The sequence below is a fragment of the Oryzias melastigma genome, linkage group LG4, assembly GCF_002922805.2.
Source record: "Oryzias melastigma strain HK-1 linkage group LG4, ASM292280v2, whole genome shotgun sequence".
NCBI lineage: Eukaryota > Metazoa > Chordata > Actinopteri > Beloniformes > Adrianichthyidae > Oryzias > Oryzias melastigma.
The window spans coordinates 12,685,535-12,706,042 of NC_050515.1; the positions used below are offsets into that span (position 1 = coordinate 12,685,535).

Below are 20,508 nucleotides of genomic sequence, written 5' to 3' on the forward strand. Positions count from 1 at the left end.
CAAATCTTTTTTTTTTTCCTCATTTTCTTCTTCATCCCGCTCTCCTCCTACATATTTTTTTTGTCAGTGATGCTTTAACTCGTAAACAAGGACTGTTTTCCCATTTCATTTGTATATTTTCCCTGCATCGTCTGAAATTATAACCCAAAATGTTTAGCCTTAAGATACAGATTCCAGCTGTAATTCTTGCAGCTGCTGCAAAAGCAAAAGCAGCGTGATACACCCTGAACAGGCAGCCAGTCTGTCACGTGGCCCTGTAGGTTTCTGACACACAAAAGAAGAGATTCGGAGGAAATGAAGTTCTCAAGTCTCAACCTTGTAGAATTATGCCATCTTGTGGATTGAAGTGTAACATGAAATTGATTTGACACGTGATCCCACACACCTCTCCTGTTTTTCTCTCAGTCACGAGTTACACTTGTACAGATTACAATCCATATCTTCTGTTTTGTCTCATCCAACACATCCCATCCTTTCAGAATGAGTATCTGCGCATGCTTTAAACCCTTATACACGCTGGTCTTGGAAAAGATTGTTTGAATAGCAACAAAATTCAGGATTTTCAACTCCATATTTAAATTGTATTAAATTACATATGTGTGAGGCTTTTATGTATTATTTTTTCCAATCTATATATTTCTTGATTAAACATTTTGTGTTTCAAAGCTTCTGTATTTACTCAAGAAGGAATTCTATGCTACCAGGCATAAACATCAATGAAAATTGTTGCATCCCCATCAGCATGTGAGTTAACAAGCAATTTCCTCTAGATGTCTGCAGAAAGGTGTAAACATTTTCCATGAATTTCAAGCTTCCAATGCTATAAATTTGTTTGCATTTGTCGCAGTTTTGACAGCAATGCAAAATAATAGACTTGCTTCCAGTGGTGGACTAGCACAGAAGACAAAACAAAAGATGATGTAATGCTCACAATCTGACATTGCTGCAGAGCAATGCTTGTTAAAGCATTTACCTAAGCTTCATCTCACAGCAGAGGTGGGAGAGAGCAAACAGGCAGATGGGAAGAGAGGAGCAGGAAAGCCCTTATTGCTATGGTTACTAAGATACGGTCTCTCTCTCTTTTTTTTTTTTTTTATTAAAGGCGCCGGTATTAAAGCAAGTTGTTTGAGAATGGGATCCCCACACCACCATGCCCCACCCACCACTCACAAGATTCAGATGCAGGTTTGCAGAAAAAGCCACCAATCTTTCTATGAAAATTGATAATTATAATGGACGGCGGTCTTCATTTTCAGCTAAACTCCTGCACATTTTTTCTGTGTCAAATCAAAGTTTGATAGGGTGCTATAATTCATATTTTGTGGTGGTTGATACCATTCAATACTTGTTCATTTTGAACCATCCGATTCACTGACCTAAAATTGACACCAAAAATTTAACCAGTGTGGATCAGTTTGATGCATGGATCAATCATTGCACTCCTACAGTTTGCAGAAGAGTGAAAACTCAAAGATTTTAGCTTATGTTCATCTGCTAAACATGTGGAGATGCTATAAATCAAAGACTCTTTCTGCAAGTCAAGTCTTGTGGTTAACATGTTGGCATCTCATGGTCACATAAAAGAACTGATGGGGACACAATAACTAGCATTGTGTATCTTTCCCTCTCACACGATTGGATTAAAAAAATGGTTCATGAATCAATACATAAAGGATTCAGCTAACTTTTAAACGATGTGATACAGGCCAAATGGATATTTCTTAATTATATGGCATTTAAAGCAATAAGTAATAATGGCATTTGAGAGAAAAATTTACTCAGGTATGGACTTGGAAGAAGCAGGTATATGACTGGAAGTCTTTGATTGCACCACATGTACATAAAAAGACAAAGACTGTATAAGAAAAAACAGAGAGAGAAATTGATTATTTCCATCTTGATTGATTTTATACCTTTTAACCAACATAATCTTGTTCATTTCTGTGCTTTACGAACAATACTGCAGTTTTCGATACACATCTATTTTTTTTATCCCTAACCGATACTGCTGTTACTCACTTCCCAATCGATTTTCAATACATATCTAATATCTTTTACACCCCTAATAATAACAAACATGCAACTATATTTTCAGCTGCAGCTCCCAAACTCTGGAATATCTCCCTTTTTCTGAGGCCTGAAAGATCCCTCAATTATTTTAAAAACTCATCTCTTTATTCAGGCTTTTAACTCCAGCCAGCAGATATTGGTCCGGCTTGTTAACTTTTATGGTTTTTATTGCTTTCATTGTTATTGTTTCTTTTATTACATTGTACTGCTTAGTGGTTTATCTATGTTCAGCACTTTAGTTGCTCCTGCTTTTCTAAGTGCTATACCAATGAATGGATTGACATTTTTAATGTCCCACAAATAAAATGAAATTCTGTTTAATCTGACAGGGATGACCTGGAGAAAGGCATCTATATATGTTGATTTAAAAATGTCCTCAGAGGTCATGGATGCATGAGCGCGTGCATGCCAGGGAGATACCTGGTTAAAACTGTTGCTGCGCGGGTGTCACGCCGCATTTCCTAGCAACCAGTCAAACCATCACCAGCTCCCTAGCAACCAGGATCAGGTGTGGAAGCTGCGGTACAAAGTGTGAAAATGACATTCCCCGCTGCTCTGACACACACCTGCAGCCCTCTCTCTCACACACGTACCTGTTCCGCGGGCACGCACGTGCCAGAGAAGGCTGGCTCTCGTGCACGCCTCCTCGTCGACTCTTTAGTGTAGTTCATTTCCTCCTACCTCAAAAATCAAATGCGAAACGAGAAAGAAAGCAAAGAGTTTTCAAACGAGCGCGAGCGCTTTTCAACAAGCGCGCGTGGCGGCAAACGGGGTCATCACCAGCGAGGGGGAATACCTCAAAACCTGCAGGTTAAACATTAGGAGGTAACAGCGAAACTTTCATTTCATGTTGTTTTGGTTTAGCAACAGAGAATGAGACAAAAAATGCTTTTTAATGTTTGTATTATTGTTCTGTTCTTCCCCCCTCCTCCCCCTTTGCCTCATCCCTCCCTTCACATCAATCACATGGCGGGTCAGCGGGGACCCGCCGCTCCGCTCGCGCGCTCCCTCGCTCCTCTTCAGTCTCGGGTCGGAGAGCTGAGCGGAAGGAAGGACCACGAGCGAACTGCTGCCCGACGAGGAGCGCTCTTCTGCCGCGGGAACCGGAGCTGCGCCTCGCCGCTGCCGTTTCCACTGGAGTCTAAAGCTAAAAACGACTGATTCATATTTTTAGTCCGCCGCAGAGATGAGTGTCTGCAGGGAGGCTGTCACAACCGGCTTGTGTTAAGACTGGAAACCTCCACAATGAAGTCCAGACGAGATAAGCTGAAGATCCCCTCTCTGACTCTAGAGTAAGTTCTGCTTTTTATCTGGAACTGCAGATGTTGTTTTCTAATGTTAATCTTTTAAAAGTGAAAGTGCAGATCTGAGGTCTGTTTACCTCCATATGCTTCAATAGCAGGAACCAGGGGGTCAAAACTGTCTTCCTGTTCATTAATCTTTAAGCGGATGCCGAAAAGCAGCCTTGAACTGTGTTTACACACTTTGATAAGATGTGGAGATTGAAGTATTTTTACCAAAGTTTGGATCTCTAGCAAATCCTGCTAATGTTGTTATTTTTTCAGGTCAAAGTTTTCTTAAAGGATAGGCTCCAGCCCCCAATGTTTATCTTTCGCAGTGTTTGTTTTTGTTGTCTCTCCACTATGATCCCTGCATGAACTACTATGCTCTCCTTCACATTGCTGTGGCAGTCTAATGGTTGAGTCATAGCAGCTGGACTTAAAGTCCCAAACTGATCATATTTTGATCTATTTTCAAAGCATTCCCAGTTGGTTTTTAATTATGATTATTATTTAGCCAAAATGAATGAAACTTTAATAAAAAGTTTCTGCAGAACAGCAGTAGTTTGTACTAACAAAAGCAATTTTAAGATGAATTTTCTTTATATATGATCATGAGAAAAATGCCACGAGAACACCACTTTCATTGGAATGGGTCCTCCTTGAAACGTTTCGCCGCCCAGGTTGAGAAGATTTTAAGTCCAGTAGCTATGACTCAACTTCAAGACAACGCCACCGACATTGCTGTGGCAGATCGATCGTTTTGGACAGATTTTTCCCAACAAAAGCACATGGATAGTCATGTGTTCACCCACTCTTCCCTCCACAGTGCATGCAGCTTTTTCCTTAAATGGAGGGGGATTCATGGTGCCCACTCCATGCAGATCCATAAGGCGTAGGAGCTTCCCTGCTTACATCCTCATTCCCTGATCCATACATCTGCCTCCTGCCTTGCAGTAAGCTGCAGCTGAGCATGCGCTGCTCCCATGTCACTTTCATTTTTAGACACTCTGTTTCTGCTCACGAACAGAGCAGAGATACAGGGGAGGTATCGCGCTCCGCCAGTTGGGAGGGGTTTAGACTTTTAATGAAAGCTTGGATGGATGCTATGAACTGCAGCATTACACTTCAGAGGTGACCCTTGTTTGCATTCAGATTCATTTAATGCAGAGAAGCGCGACTCGAATGCACTCGGACAGACAAATTGAAACGATGTGTTCACTGATATTTGAAAATATCACAAATTGTGAGAACAGCTGCTTCTGCGCCTCCCAAAAAATCCAGGAAAATTTAAAAAATTAGGTGATAATGTCACTGCTGAGACCTTCTCTCTGAACTAGAGTGCACATAAAGATAGGAAATAAGTGTATTAATCACCCAAGCATTGCAATTTGACAAAAATGTATTGACAGCAGCCATGTGTTGTATAATTACGAGCCAACGCTACGGAACGAGGAGTCTTTGTGCAAGGAGTTGTTTTTCCTGCCGTCCTTCCTCCATTACTATGACAACACATTCATTAGTGCCGTGCCTGTCAGTGCGGTGTTTAGGACTGAGAAGCTTGTGCAGCACCAAGACAATAGGAGCACTGTGGAGCCCAGAATGCAAAGCTTACATCCCAAATAGAGAAATCAATAGGCAGAAGCATCGGTGCTGGGTCAGCATCGGTCCAATATAGACTTCAGGGTGGCTAAGTGTGCATATTTTATTGCAAAATTCATGCATTAAAGATGTGATTTTATTCCAATTCCTACAACGTGGATCATCTGGTGGTGTGGGGAGGAAGCTTGCAGCAACTATCTGGCACACCTAACGGTGTGATGACACAACAAACCTTCACTTATTTTATGCTGGGTGTTGAAATTTCCTCTCTGAATTTCCCAACTTTGAGTTGTAAAAATGTTCATGGGAGGTGAGACATCAACGAAGCAGATGAGGATTCATCCAAACCCTCCAGAAATCAGTTGGGGAGTCTCCTTCCATCAACCTGAGGAAGACGCCGCCAGAAAGTGGCAGGCGCTGTAACCTCTAACCTGGGAACAAAGCTCTCACACTGGGAGCTGACAAACACCACCCTGCCGGGTCTTTAATTCATGTCTTGCCTTACAGTTTATCCCCTACTTGCCAGAGCCCCACCCTCCTGAGCCCATGCAGTCCCTGCAGCCCCTGCAGTCCTTTGCAAACCCTTCATCCCTGGAGGTAAGAACCCCAGGAAACACACACTTCAGGAGGAGCTTATTCCTTTATCATTAGCCATTTTAAATGCATATATATTAATTTTAACCATCCCAAGAGGCTGAAAAGGAAACTTTAATGGATGGAAAGAAAAAAAAATAGACATATTTGGTTTTTTTAATTGCATTTAGATACAATATTTTTGTCTTACGTCCAAAAAAAAACGTTTTGGCACAAAATTATAAACAGCAGAAAGTTTGACCTCCTGATACTTTTTGAAAATATTTTCTTTCAATAATTTATTGCAACAAATCTATAATGTATGGGATTATTCCTGGAACATTTAAAATGACTTTCAGTAATGCAAACTGGATCAGTTTCTAAACTAATAGGATTGGATTAGAAAACAGACCCAGATTGAACACCTTCAATAAATAAAATAAGCTAAATCCAAAAATTGTTGAGCTTAAAAGTCAATAATTAATTGGGGGGAAAATGATCTGTACCATAAGATGTTTTTTTTTTTTCTTATAATACACTGAGATGCTTCTTTTTAGACCTATCAGTTGTCCCTGTGTGAGTTGCTTGGCAACCGTGCTGGGTGCTGTGAAGGGAGACAACACTGCAAACAGAGGCAACTGCATTCAGCATGTTTCTGCATGTGTGAGCGCTGCCTGACTGTCACAGAATAAGCAGTACAGTAATGAATCTCATTTGCTCTGAAAAATAATGCACACCTTACTCGGAATGCAAACATCTGGGCATAAGATGCAAGGAGGGTTCCCTGTATCTGCCATGCCACACCACACCGTGGCACATCGCGCTTTTGTTGTTCACTCTGGTTTGCACCGAAGACACCCCACACATCTCATTTTGTTCCACCATCCAGAAACATGCTCATTCTCTTGCATCAGTTTCTATATTTGGATGCAAGTAAATTGCCTCCTCATATGAGATTTTGACTCTGGTATATTTTGTGTGCAGTAGTTTGGCTTTGTTAATGCCAAAATAAAAGCATGTTTACAACAAACACGAAAACCACCTTTCTGGTATTGCTAGTTTAACTTTAGACTGAGATGGAGACTATTGTTTTCTATAAAAGGCGGATTCTTTAGGTATATTATTTTTGTCCTTTGCTTTTATTTGTGAAATATAATCATTTAAATTAAAAGTTATCTGAAAACTGGTATTTTGAACATCTTATATTACTCCAAAAGTTATCCAAAAACAGATTTGCTTTTCTTTTACCTTTTCTTAACATGTACTATGCACCACAAATCAAGCTCAGAGTGGCATCTGCCCATAAACACACAAAGATGTAAGACAGTAATTTTGTGCAGTGGAATGTACCACTTTTCACAAGTTTGGCAGGAACCTCCTATTAACCCTCTTCATGGTACAATCTACCATCATCTGAAGCTGCTTTCAAGTACAGTCAGAAATTGTGGCTTAATTCTGTGCATGTAGTTGTTTTAATTCCTATCGAATCAGAACCCCAAAACTGTGAATTTCAGTTTATATTACAGCTTAAATCTTAATAGGTTGTATGTAACACAACTTTTTGTGGTGATTTTTTATTCCATCTTCATATCAGTGGTCAAGTAGTTATAATTATTCATCTTTGCCATATTTTAATTGACTTTTAGGTCAAAATAACAGATGTCTCATGCTATAACTGACAAAAATACTGCTATTAAATTACATATTATAAATTACAAAATATTTTAAGAAAATGTGATAAGTGATAATTTATCTTATTTTTTATCCCCCCCATATGTTATATTTTCAAAAGATTCAGCTCTTTTGAGATATTCCTGACTGTTCTTGTGGTTTTCTGACATGTTTATTATGTTAGCTCTCAGTAAAATAAGTAGCTTTAACTTTACGCATCTTAAAAATATTAAGGGCTTGACAAGACATTATCATACTTTATCCTAAAAAGCAAGTTCAAACTCTTTCACTTATTAGATTTTTTTAAATTAAATTTTAATAATCCTCCCTTCTTTTGATCTTAATTTTTTTGTATTTAGTCAATATTTATATTTAAAAAAACATGAATAATTCATCTGATTTAGAATATGCTCTAGTAGTTTTTGCTATTTTTAGCAATGATTTGTTTTACTTTTTCTAATGGTGTCAAGTAACTTTAAAGTTATTTTCAATTTTTTTTTTACGTATAATTGTACTTAAAACGTCAAGAACTAAAAATCTCACATGAGCATTATCAACTAAATGTATTTTCTAACACGAATTTACTGAGTTATAGCAGATGTATCTCTACATTCCGAGCAACACCTGAAGGCAGCATCAGGCTCCGGCTTCCTTACACGAGCAAACGCTGCCAGCAGCGGCTGTTTATCCGAAGTAAAGTGTACAGCTGTCTTGAAAACTGTCTCACACACCTGACGATCCGACATGGGGGCGATGTTCCGGGACCAGGACTTCTTACGGACGCCGTATGGGATAATGTAACCGCATCTCCGGCACCGTTAATACCAGCAAACGCGGGACAAGGACTGTGCTGGAGTACAAAAGAAACCGCCGAAAAGAAGAGAAAGCGCGATGGTTACAGCGGGAGAAAGAAAAACGGATCACGCATCCGCCAGAGCCATGGTTCTCAGAAATCAACAATAAGTCTGAAACGTGCTCATGCTAGAAATTCATCCACGATGTCGGATCCGAGTCAGTGGTCTGCGGTGCCGAGCAAGAATAAGTCCACTTTCCTCCCTCGGACGTTGTTAAAGCGCTCAAAAAGGTACAAGCCAGGAGGTTTAAGCTACTGAAAATGTTGAATGCTGGGCTTTTTTTTATTGTTCTTTCTGTGTTTTTAGCTAGCTTTTCGTCAAGCTCGCGCGACATGAAAGGAGTCCTAGCATGTGGTAGCTGCTGTTATCATAAAGTCGGCTGCTCTTAACGCTAATCCCTCGTTTTTTCATTTCATCATGAATTTGTTTACCGATAATCACTAAAGACATCTACAGTTTGAGGAGACTTTTCTCTGACGAATGAAGCAGTTTTCACCCAAAACACGATAAGAAAACAAATGTTTGGACCATAATTTACATGAATTCTAGCATATTTGCATATTTTACCTGATATGGAAACAAACTTTAGTGCATCACAAATGGGGGTGCTGGATTTAATAATGGAGACAATTGATATTCGCTCACAAATTGTAATATGAGCTCTTTAAAAATATAAATTATAAAAAAGAATCTTGTTTTTTCTTCTTCCATTCAAGTAGCAAAAGGCTATTTATTAGCTTGAAATAATAAAAAGTTTCACCTTTATTTAATTAGTAAACATGTTAAACTTTTTCATAACCAAGCTCACCATTTTGAAATGAAAAAAATAAAATCTTTATTTAAGCTGAATCATAAAGATATAAATCAAAATAAAGGTCTTAGCAGTGAGATCCAGCTTTAGCTAGCAAATATGTTTTTATTTTAAGGAAAGCAATTACAAATAATTCCACACAGACTTAAAATAACAAAAATAAATCTTCCAAAAAAGGTATTTAAAAGACTTGTTCCAATGAAAATTATGTTTTGGCGTTTTTAAATATGTGGCATGTTTTATTAGTTATAATTATGTCTGTCCTTTTCTAAGAAATAGTTTGTGTAGTGCGGCAAAAATTGATCAGAAGTTCCCCTCTGAGTTGTGGACGGGACTGTTGGAGAGGAAGTAAGCCTCTGCTGATATCCCATCATCCCTTTGTTTACACTTTCTCTCGCTAGCTTACAACCCCATGCTAACCTTAGCAATGCATCAAAAATGACTATCCGGCTGTACAGTTTTGACCCAGATGGAGGCCTGGAAGAGAAAAAGTCGTACATGGATTTATTTGTCTACAAGTGGATGGATCAGAATGGGATGTAGCAGAGAACCTTTATCCTGTCTGTAGCACTGATACATACTTTTTCAAACTGAATTTATTTAAGCTGCCTCTGATTCATAATTTGAATTAAAAAAAAATACTCAGGAATTGAGCTTTAATCAAGGTGAAATAGTTATCTAATCACTCATATTTTTAAGTGGAAAAAGTATATTTATGAAAAAAAAATGCGATTTCAAGAGATTTAATTATTTTATTTCAAAGCTCTTTTGGTGGTTTGGTTTGATTTAGTGAGAATTGGACATCTGTGAGTTTATCCCAGCCTGCTGTAGCTCAGCACCCTCATACACACACACAGGTTAGCCTTGAGTTTTTGATATTTTGGCTCTCATCTGCTTCCCCCTCCTAATCTGAGGTAGCCCATGCTGCTGTGGCCTGCAGTTCCCTGCAGTTCCAGTTACATAACTTTCCTCAAGGCAGAGCTGCTCTGAAGGCAGAGATAATCTCACTGGGTTAATACAAAGTGATTGCAGTTTTTCCACATCGTAATACATCAAAAATATATATCCTTTCTGATATCTGTGGAGAGAGTTTGTGGAAAGCTTTAGCGGCCATTCAGGTTTTTGTTTTGCAAGTGCATGCACCAGATACTCTTCACGGATGTCAGGAAGATGAACTTTAGCAGGTTTTTTAGAAAAATACTATTGCATATTTGGTGTTTTCCAGACGCTTTTCTAAGTAACGTGCAGGTGAAAAAGAGAAGTCGGATCTGTTGTAAAGTGACCTTGCTTTAAGCAATAAGTGCTGTTTTTCTCTGTGAACGACGGGAAACAAGTTTTAGAAGAAAATGCCAGTTAAGCATGGTGGAATTTTGAAGTTGTCATGTTAGATCCTTTTTCTAAAGCTGAGAAAACCTCTAAAAATTTATGACACTCAAGATTCGTGTTTATCTGCTATCATTTTGTGAGGCAAAATTAAATAAATGGAACCTCTGAAGTGTAAGAAGAAACCTTTTAAAATGTTAATTTAATTAAGTACCAGTACAAATATACTCGTAGAAAATGTTCTCTGACATAAATTGAATAGAAAAGTCATTGACAGTGTTGTGGATTAACCACTAGTTTCATTTAAATAAGGACATTCGTCTGGCAGGCTTAAGCCATGAGGCACTTTTGAAGTGGATCACAGCTGTAGTGGGATTAAATTGTTGATGTCCTGGCATCATCCTGGATTTCAGCTTTTTTTTAAATGAGGTTTAAAATGTTGTCGGTAACATCCTGTAACATCCTTTCTGCTATCAAGGAAAGTAAGTGAGATTATATTAAAGACGTAAGCAGCATTTGCAAAGAGGTTTTTTTGTTTTCTTACTTACTGCTACATAAATAGGCCTTTGATACACGTTGAGGGACACAATAAACGGGCATTCTTAAGCGCACTTTTAGCAAATGGTGTTCACACTAAACTGTCGTTCACAGGCTTGGTGCGAAATGTTGAAGCGGTGCAAATCTCTCAATCCTACCCCGGGCTTTTCTCTTTCCCAGTTCTGTTACAATATATTAAAGACTTGATGTCATATAATCCTAGCCAGCACACACTGCATTTATTAATTTCTCCTCCGTGATCTATTTTCAAACGGTTGGCACTTCCAAGTTTTGAAAATGACGGCATACACTGAAAAAAGTGAAACATTGGATTAATTAACAAAACTTCTGTCGTTTTTTTTACATGTGAATATATTAGTTTTTATCAAATTGAATTTTTGAGTTGAGTAAACCATCAGCTCAAATGTTTAATTTGATGACAACTAATAATTTTAAATGAAAACAATACAAAAATTGTGTTAATTGATCCAATGTTTACCTTTTTTTAGTGTACTACCCAGTCCGAGTCCCTGATCAGTCAAAGTTCAACTGATTTTACTTTCAAAGCGCGTTCAATGGCTGCACGTTTTGTGCGTAAAGATCAAAAGTGAGCACGTGAATGTAAGAGTTTTGAACGCAGTAGCTTGAAACGCACTTTTACATAAGCTTGCCATTGGAAGTGGCTGCTTGAACGCACGTTTCCTCTGCATCTTCAGATTTTTGCTTTGTCTGTTTTATGTTGCCCTAAGTAAATGTTTGTTTATTAAATTAATGATGACCCATTTTGATGAAAATCCTTTTTTTAACACGTTCTTATAGCATTTTTCTGAAGATGAACAATTCAATTAAAACTTTTTAAAGTTTTGACAAGCTTAATAGTTTTAGAAGAGAATTGTGTTTGTCTCTCAAACATAATTAGCAAATTAACCTTTACTGACTATTACAATGTCCTTACAAACATTTGCCAATTTACAAGGGTAGCTTCAATTGTTGTAAATAACTCTTCACTGATGAGAGGATGATACTTTTTAAGATACTCAGCTGATTTATTGCAACGCATAAGATTTTCAATTGCTGAAGGGACATACCTGCTGTAAGATCATTGGGCAAATGCAGCATAAAGCTGTTCTTCTGTGCGCTGTAGTTTATTTTAGAATTAGGAGGCAAATGGTGACACTCTAATGGTACGGTTGCTTCAGTAGACGGTACAAACCTTTGAACAGAAGATAACATGCTGGCTTGGGATGCTAATGGTGTGCTTTTCCATATTTATTTTGGATACACACAGCTTTAAAGTTTGTAATTTCAAACAGTCAATATATTTAAAGTCATCTTCATAGAGACAAATAATCCAATATTTATTGTTTTGTTCTTTTTAAATTAAGGTTTTGTGAAATAAATTTCTGATTCAAACCCAGGTTTTAATGTTATCTGGGTTACTTTTTTGTAATAATATCTATATTTAAGAAAGGTGACGTTGAATACAGGGACCTAAAGTGCATCCAGTTACATATACAGTAATGGGCAATTCATAAACGGCTCCATGTTTGAGCAGAAAATGGTCGATAGATAATGCTGTGCCTCATTATTATACCTCCTTTGCTGTTTACACAGATGTGTTTGTGTGTCATTTGCTGGTTTATGTCGGTCAGAGCTTACATGATGATAGTGTTCCACTTTAAGAGGGGTGAAAGGTCAACTGTTTCATTTGCCCAATGTTGTATTGGCATGACGCTTCTGTGCTGGTATGCTGCTCTGTGTTTGGAAACATAATCAAATACATTTTCTTTGCAAAATTGTGATTAGCTTGGGATTTTTAAATATTTATTTCTATTGCAGCTGAATTGCGACAGTGAGGACAAATGCAGAAAAATGGTATTTAAAGGGCTATGGTGTTTGGAGTTGATCAATTTAAGCGAAAAATAAATTTACTTGGGGTGTAATGATTCATTTAACAGTTATTTCATTCTTATCGTAAGTTGTGGTTGCTGGTCCAATTCATGGTTATTATATGTTCATTTTGAGCGATCTGATTCACTGACCTAAAATCGATCAGGAGATCTTTAGCCAAAAATCCAACCAGTATGAATCAGACATACAGTAAATACATGGCATCCGAAAAGTATTCACATCGCCCCACATCTTCCACATTTAATATGTCACAGCCTTATTTCTAAATAGATTAAATCAGTTTTCTTCCTGAAAAATTCTTAAAAAAAACATAATGTGAAAACAAAGTTCTCTTGAAATTGTTGCAAATTTATTAAAAAATAAAAAAACCTGAAAAATTATATGTTCATTAGTATTCATGCTTGGTTTGTGTTTTGACATGCACTGTCAACCCTGGACCTCATGTAGACGGGGTCGTATCTTTCCAAATCACGTCCAATAGTGGATTGGAATAAATCCACTAATAAATAAATTTGAAACAATTTAAAAAAAACATTTTTTTTTCCACATTGTCATTATAGTTTTTTTAAAAGAAGTTTTCAGGAAGAAAACTGATTTAATCAATTTTGAAATGAGGCTGTGACATAATGAAATGTGAGACGCTGTGAATACTTTCCAGATGCACTATATTTGCTACTGAAGAGTTTAGGTGAAAATGTTGCTGATTCCTTGTATTCCTTGCAAGATAATCAAGTGTAAATTAAATATGTATACAAAACCATCGACTAAACAAGAAATAATGATAAATCCCTTCACATTTCCACAACAAAATAATACAAACGGAACATTATTACACTTTATGATCACGTCTTTGGAAAATTCAAAGTGTTTCGACTGCTCTGATTGGTTGATCAATTTTTGTTGCCATCACGTGTGTGTGTTGTCTGCTGTGATGGAACTTGGCCATCATTATGTTTTAGTAAAATAAACATACCGTGCCTCAATCTAAATTGTATTTTCCTATATTGATATAACCGATTTATTTCATTTTCATTTATAATAAGTGAATAAATTAATATCTTAATGATTACAGACTCAATGTCCATTTGCCACAAGAAACACAGAACAAATAAAATACTTTAAAAAGCATTCATGATGATACAAGTTTAAAAACCAATAAAAAATGACATAAAATTACCAATTATCATATCCTAAAAAATTGTTTAAAAGAGGCAACCATACCAAAACCTCCAAATTGGGGACTGGTTTGTAAAAGTGCTATATCTTACATTGGTGAAAGTATATAGAGTAATAGTATAAGCTAATTCGATTAACAACTTGAATCAGATTGATCTGGTTTGATCTTAGGAATATCAGTGATTAAGACAATTAATCGTCTGTTACAGCCCTAGAATTTACCATAAATTTGTTAAAATCCTTAAAAGAAACAAAAAAATAAGAATAAGTTATGAAAATATTATATTAATTGAAAGAATAAAAACAAATTGCCAAAATCAGACATAATTAAAATCACTAATAAACTGTTAAATAACTTCAAATAAAATAATAAGGGACATAAACTTGTATGAGTGATCACAAAAAATGTGTTTTTATATTTTGACTTCATTTGAAATGTTTTTTTTGTCTTTTTTTCTGCTTGTGCTTCAGCTGTCGCAGCAGCAACAGGAAGAGTCTGGGTATTGGGACCCCTTCACCCACGCTGTCCCGTCCTCTCTCCCCACTTTCTCTTCACACTGGTAAGATGTCAAGATTTCCACCATTTGTTTAAAAAAAACATCTGAACAGGATGGAGCAGGGGGGTGAATACTAAGCTAATTCATAGCCTCTTTTGAGCACTGAAATGTTGAACATGACTGTTTACGTGTTCTGTAAACCACCCTCCTTCTTCTTGTTGCCGTTTTTGTCTCTTGCAAGAACAGACAAGCGAGCATGTGGCGCTGTCGTCAGCACCAAAACACCAGTTTTCCACTTTTCCATGATTATGTTGAGAAAGGAAGTATATAATCCCGCGGTTTCCAAGCAGAGACATGCTCATCACCAACCATTTGTAAATGTGTAGGCGATCCAGTGGGGTGTAAAAGTCACTGCCCATGTTTGGGTGGATACTTTTCCGCTTGTCTTATCATTTGCTAAATCAGAATACAGCACCACAGGCCAAAAGTATAGTTTTCTGAACTTTTGTCTACTTTTCTGTGCCTTCAAATTTAGATTTTTCCATCTAAATAGTCTGCAGAACTCCTTGTTGTATAGGGTGTTGTGCAACCTTTAATTCCACACCACACCCTCTTTTATACTCACTAATTTAAACATTTGCTCATCCTGCTGCAATTTGGAAGAAGCCAACATCAGGAGGCTGATATGAAGGCAAAGTAATGCTGCAAACTCAAAAGCTAAAACGAACCCAGATCAAGGTCATCTGAATTACAACAGGTTTGTATGTAAACACAATAAAAGGGTTTGTGATGCTGAAGAGGTTGGTGTAATCCTCCTTCTTTCTGAGGCAGCAGCCTTTTATTCCCATCAAACACCTGCACTCTTGAGAGAAGAGCACTTCACAGCCGCAGAGCTTTTCAGCTTAGTCATGCCAAAAAATTATCTAATCACAGAGTAAAATGAGGCTGTAATTGTGTACTTAACATATAAACAAGCACAGCCGCCCGTCACTCAGAGGTCCAAACGAAGCAAAGCAGGGTGAATGGACAGTGTTCAGAAAGGTAAACCCAAGATAATTCATCTGACCTTTGCACGCCAACATGTCTTTAGATGATGATAGACATGATGTCATCTTGTAAACAGAACCATGCGGTCTCATCTGCTCTATGTTTGTTTTTACACATGTTCACAGTTTAACGGGTCTTCTTGTGTTTCCTCCCGCAGCTGCGAGCAGCCCTTTAGACAGCCCTCGAAACGTCTCGACCGGTGCCTGCGTCAGCTTTCCCTTTGCCCGAAGGTATGCTAGCTCAAACCTCCAGTCTCCTGCAGGGAAAATTCAGTTAGAATCACTGAGAGGTTGAAATATGATGACATTTACCCCAAATCATATGATGGACCAAAGCAAATCATCCTGCCTCTTAAATTTAACATTTGTATGGTGTCAATTGTGTATTTACATGTATAAAAAGGAAAAAATAGAATCTACACATGCATAGCTTTAAATTACAGCAGTTTAAAACTAACTACACACACAAATCTTTAAAAAGTATGCATGAATCACATTATACAACTGTTTTATGCACAAATCTAGTTGCATTTAGTTGCATCTCTAAGTGTTGCATTTAAATGCTGTTAGAATTTTAGGTTATTAGAGTTTTCTTATCAGCCACTTAGAACTTAGATTGTGTATAATATTTGGTAAAAACTTGCCATTTTCCCACTTTATTTAACATTAGACTTTTTAATATTAATTATTGAGTCATATCTGTTAAATAAAGTAAGAAAATGTAAATTGTTCACCAAATATTATTCAAATTCTAAGTTTAAAGCGGCTGATGAGAAAACTCTGTTGACCCAGCTTTCTAGTAGCATTTGAATGCATCATTTACACAAATCTGCAGACGTGAGAGGTGTTTCAAATCAGATTTGCGCGTAAATGTAGTTTTGTGTGTGTGTCAGGTGATTGGTGCGTATTTTTTAAAGATTTGTATGGGTAGTTCAGGGGTCAGCAACCTTTAACAGTAAAAGAGCCAGTTGGGCTTGTTTTTTATTGATTAAAACCTAGAAGGAGCCATACAGTCTTACTTCAGCCTTTAAGAAATTTGGGTTTGCATTCATGACCTTTTTTTTAATAATAAACATGAATTTTGTCTATTTTTTTGGCATAAAAAAGCAAAAATTTGAAAAGAACCTAGCATCTCTCAAAATGTGATTTTTTTTTTTCTTTTACATTAGACAGAAGCTCAAATAACTTATTTCCAAAATAAAGAAGCTCTGTGCCAAACATGATCATCTCAGTGCAGCTAGTAACCAGGTTTTGCAACACAAGATAATATGTGCTTTTAACTTAAAAAAAGAGATCAAACTTTTTACTTGTTTTGCTTTGCATATAAAATCTGTTAATTCTGGAGGTAACATTGAGCAAACAAAACATCTTCAGGTCAACAGGGATGTAAAAACCTACATAGTTTATCATCTATGTGCACCTCAGCCATCAATTTATAAATGTAACTAATCTAAATTAAATAAATCCTAAAAAGTAATCCTCACTTAAAAAAAATGTTATTTATTTTTTATGTTCATTTTCCCCTCTTTTTTTTCCTCAGCAGTCTGAGCTGCTGGGTTTTTGTAATTTTATTTTAGAGTTGGATATTGGTAGTCTTAGTTTACAGGCTTTGTTTATTTGTTTTCTTTTGACAGTTTTGGTTAGGCAGCTCTTAGCAGGGAGCTGCTGACTCCGACGGTCGGCGTGGCTGGGTCAGCAGTCTCTCTGACTTATTTTATGTTTGGGCAAAGAGCCACCATGGAGAGATAAAAGAGCCACATGTGGCTCTGGAGCTGCAGGCTGCAGACCCCTGGCTTAGTTCATTGTAATCTGCTGTAATTTAAAGTTGTGCATGTATAAATTGTACTTTGTATTTTTTGTACATGTGAACACACAATTACAAGTGCACAGTTACGCACAAAATGTATTATATGAGTTAAAAATCAAGAATTACGCACACGTATTTTCTGTTCATACATCTGCAATTTGAAAGATGTGTTTTCATTGATTATGTTACTGAAATATAAATGGAAAAATCAATTATTAATGAGCTCACGTATTTGTTTGTATGTGTTGAATTTCCCTCTACAGATTTGTTCTGTAATCATTTGCCACTCTGAATCCAGCAGAACAAAACTACAAACAAAATAAATAAAAGTAATGCTCGCTGGTGCTTTAAGGGGTTTCCTACGAGGCTTACTTTGTGTGCTGCAACAGAGACAGAAAGTCTACAAAACAGAAGGAGCTGGGGAGAAACAGCAGTGCGGTTATTGAGGCTGACTCAGCTCAGCCTGGAGCGTTCACACCTTCCTCCCTCCGCCAGGTCTTCCCACAGCTGACTCCCCCTCAGTTCAGTCAGATAGAGGCTACCCTGGAAGCCCACTTCCACATCGCTCAACTACGTTCCCGTGGCAACATGGGCTTAAACCCCTACAAGTGAGACAGCACCTTGAAGAAACCCAAGCAGTCATTAAAAACTCATGAGAAGCTGAGGTGCCTCACCCATAACTCGTCTGCTCAGAGGACACTTTTTTAAAATAAGAAAAAAAACAAAAGCATTAAAAAATGAGAGCAGATGGATGACGTTTTAATTAAAATTTTAAAATCAAATCTTTAAAATCATCTTAACACAACTTTACTTTTAAGACTGAAAAGTTGCAGTTGTTTTGTAGCGTTAGCAAATACTCCCAAATTAATATGATGTCCTATCTCCTTCCTTGGATGTGGATAAATGAATACTGGCAAGGAAGGCGGCGTTGTCAGTACTCATCCCTCAGTTGAATGCCAGAGGTCACAGGAGCACTTGTGCAAGAATCTAAAACTCACCGAACGCTTGTTTTTGTTTTTTCCTTTTCTCTCCCTTTTGCTGTCGTGATCTCAGCCACTTGGCTCGCGCTGACAGGTAGCTTCTTCTTTAATACTTATGTCTTTGTTTGTTTGTTACAAAAAATCTTCCCACCTAGATACATTTTGTGTAGAATTCCAAAGAGATGTTTTCAACAAAAGAGAATTTAGTCATGGATTTTATGCTCTTATCATAACAGAACACCTCCACCGTCTGTTATGTAAGGGGTTTCTCAAGTAAAATGCTAACTAATGCTTATCCTGCCGAAGCTTACATAACATTTTTTTTGTTGTTCCAGAGCTGAGGGCCGACGATGGTCTCTGGCTTCCCTTCCTTCATCTGGCTATGGAACCAACCCGCCAAGCTCCACCGTCTCAGTAAGTCACTCCAGATTGTGACACCGTTCACCCTGTTGTATTTTTTTTTTTTCACGGTAAGATTCAGAAAGTGCCAAAACGAAGATGACGAAGTGCTAATTGTTTTTCTTCCATCATCTGCTTCAGTGAGTCACTCTCGCTGTGTTTGGATCTTTGGGTTGGAAGGAGTACGCAGTCTGCATATATTAAAGTTCGGGAAAATTCAATTACAGATATTATTTTACACATTCCTGTATGGTTTTCACAAAGAGAAATGTAGAAGGATTCAGGCAGACTCTGAGGGTGAGTGTGCCAGCTCTGTAGTGAAATGATGCCAGGTGTTTGTTGCTCAGTGGAAACGGCACGCTCTCGTTCTCAGACAGCTTCTGTCTTCTGTACTGATGTGTCATGAGGAAATGCCACAGATGTTACTGCCGTCCTCTTTAAAGCTGTAAAGTCTGGCCTCCGATTGCTTGATGGTTTACACCACGTCCTGTTGAGTTTAGAAAGTCTCCACTCCTCGCTCTTCTTGTTTATACGTGTGAATAACACAGTGCTTAATCTGTTTCGAAATGGACAAATGGACAAACTCCTAAAATCATGCTTAACTGTAATTAAGGCACACTGAAATCCTCCTTCTGACTCCTTTTGTGTTGTAGAATATAAACTAAAACAATCAGTGACAGAATGACAAACAGCGCTAAAGGAAAGTCCACTTTTACTGAAATAGCTTTGTTTGGCAGTGGAAACTTTTAGCTGCTCCACTTTAATCACAACTTTGCATAACTTGCCTAAACATGCCAATGTGTGTGTGTTTTCTCTTCTGGACATGCTGCTGGTACTTTTGTTCCAGAGGCTGAAGGGCTGGACTGACAAGTGACATTAGCGAAGCAGCTTTTGTTTGTTTAACACTTTGGCTCGAATCTGTACGATCAGATCTGGCTGATAACATGCGAGACAGCCGTGCTGCTGAAGCTTTCCTCTGCAGTTTTGCAGTGCATTGTTGAAATGTGTTGCATGTCAAGCTTTTTTTCTTTTTGTTGTCTTTGAAAGGAGCTTTGACTCCTGAGTCAGCCACACAGTTGTTACAGGTTTGTTTATATTATTAAACCCCAAGCATAGAATTAAATATTACACATCCCTGTGATTGTTACCATGGAGATGTGTGTGTTTCTCTTGTGCCACCCTCTGTGGGGTAACTCAGATCTACAAGTTAGCTTCATCTCCTCAAGCAATAGTATTTTTTTTAAATCTCCACTGTTGTGTTTTTATTGTAATAATTAAACAAAACATGTTTCTTTCTTAAAAATCTACTAAAACGGTATTTTGATGTTTTTAACATGTTCTTGTAGCATTTTTCTCTTGATGGAGGACATATATTAGGAAAATTATGAGTTTTTTTTTAAATGGCTGTGAATTAGGAGCAGATGAAAAAATACCATTTGAAAAGGGCGTATTTGTGACATAGAAAACACACTGGGCAGTACAAATAGATCCATGTACTTCTTTGTTTTCCTCATCTGAGCTGGTAACGGGATCGAACCTAGATGTCTGGATAGCCCCAATATTTCTCACCATTTTTGTTGCACCCGTAATGTTAGGTTAGGGGTTGTGAGGGGCTGTAAGCTCGTGGGAGAGGGTGTAAACAGAGAGCTCTCAGCAACAGAGAGGGGAAATTATCCTGCTTTTACTCAGCTTTTGTTTAGAAAATGTTTTACAACTATAGTTTGATTTGATTATTGTTATATAATAATGTTCAGTATTTATTAACATTTGTTTATTATTATAAATTAGGTTTTGTTTTTCATTCAAGTTACAAAAAAATCTGTTATTTAGATTTTTTTATTACTTTTATTTTGAAAGTATAAATGCGGCAATCTAAAATAATGACTAATGCCGCATTGAGTCACTGTTTCTAACTCTCACTCTTTCATCTTCTAACAGCCTGTTTTATGATTTTTTTTTTTTTTTTTTTTT

At 37.4% G+C, this 20,508-nt stretch overlaps 2 protein-coding genes across 4 annotated transcripts in view; one reads left to right on the forward strand and one right to left on the reverse strand.

Annotated features, from left to right (window-relative positions):
* Nucleotides 1–2,803, reverse strand: part of LOC112150336 — a 13,289-nt gene extending 10,486 nt beyond the window's left edge. The window contains exons 1-2 of one of the 3 annotated variants that reach the window (XR_004947750.1): nt 2,664–2,799; nt 2,491–2,587 (exon numbers count right to left, since the gene is read on the reverse strand). The gene's annotated coding sequence lies outside the window, so the exon portion shown is untranslated. Of the gene's footprint in view, nt 1–2,490; nt 2,599–2,663 lie in introns of those variants that run through there. The other 2 variants (XM_036211528.1, XM_036211529.1) reach the window with 2 other exon arrangements.
* mast3b (microtubule associated serine/threonine kinase 3b) overlaps nt 2,754–20,508 on the forward strand; it is a gene marked incomplete at its 3' end in the record, with an annotated part of 29,843 nt that continues 12,088 nt past the window's right edge. Inside the window, 7 exon segments of the mRNA XM_024278553.2 lie at nt 2,754–2,895; nt 3,049–3,362; nt 5,460–5,549; nt 14,280–14,368; nt 15,510–15,582; nt 18,212–18,232; nt 18,474–18,552. Of these exon segments, the coding sequence (XP_024134321.1) occupies nt 3,316–3,362; nt 5,460–5,549; nt 14,280–14,368; nt 15,510–15,582; nt 18,212–18,232; nt 18,474–18,552 (399 nt within the window).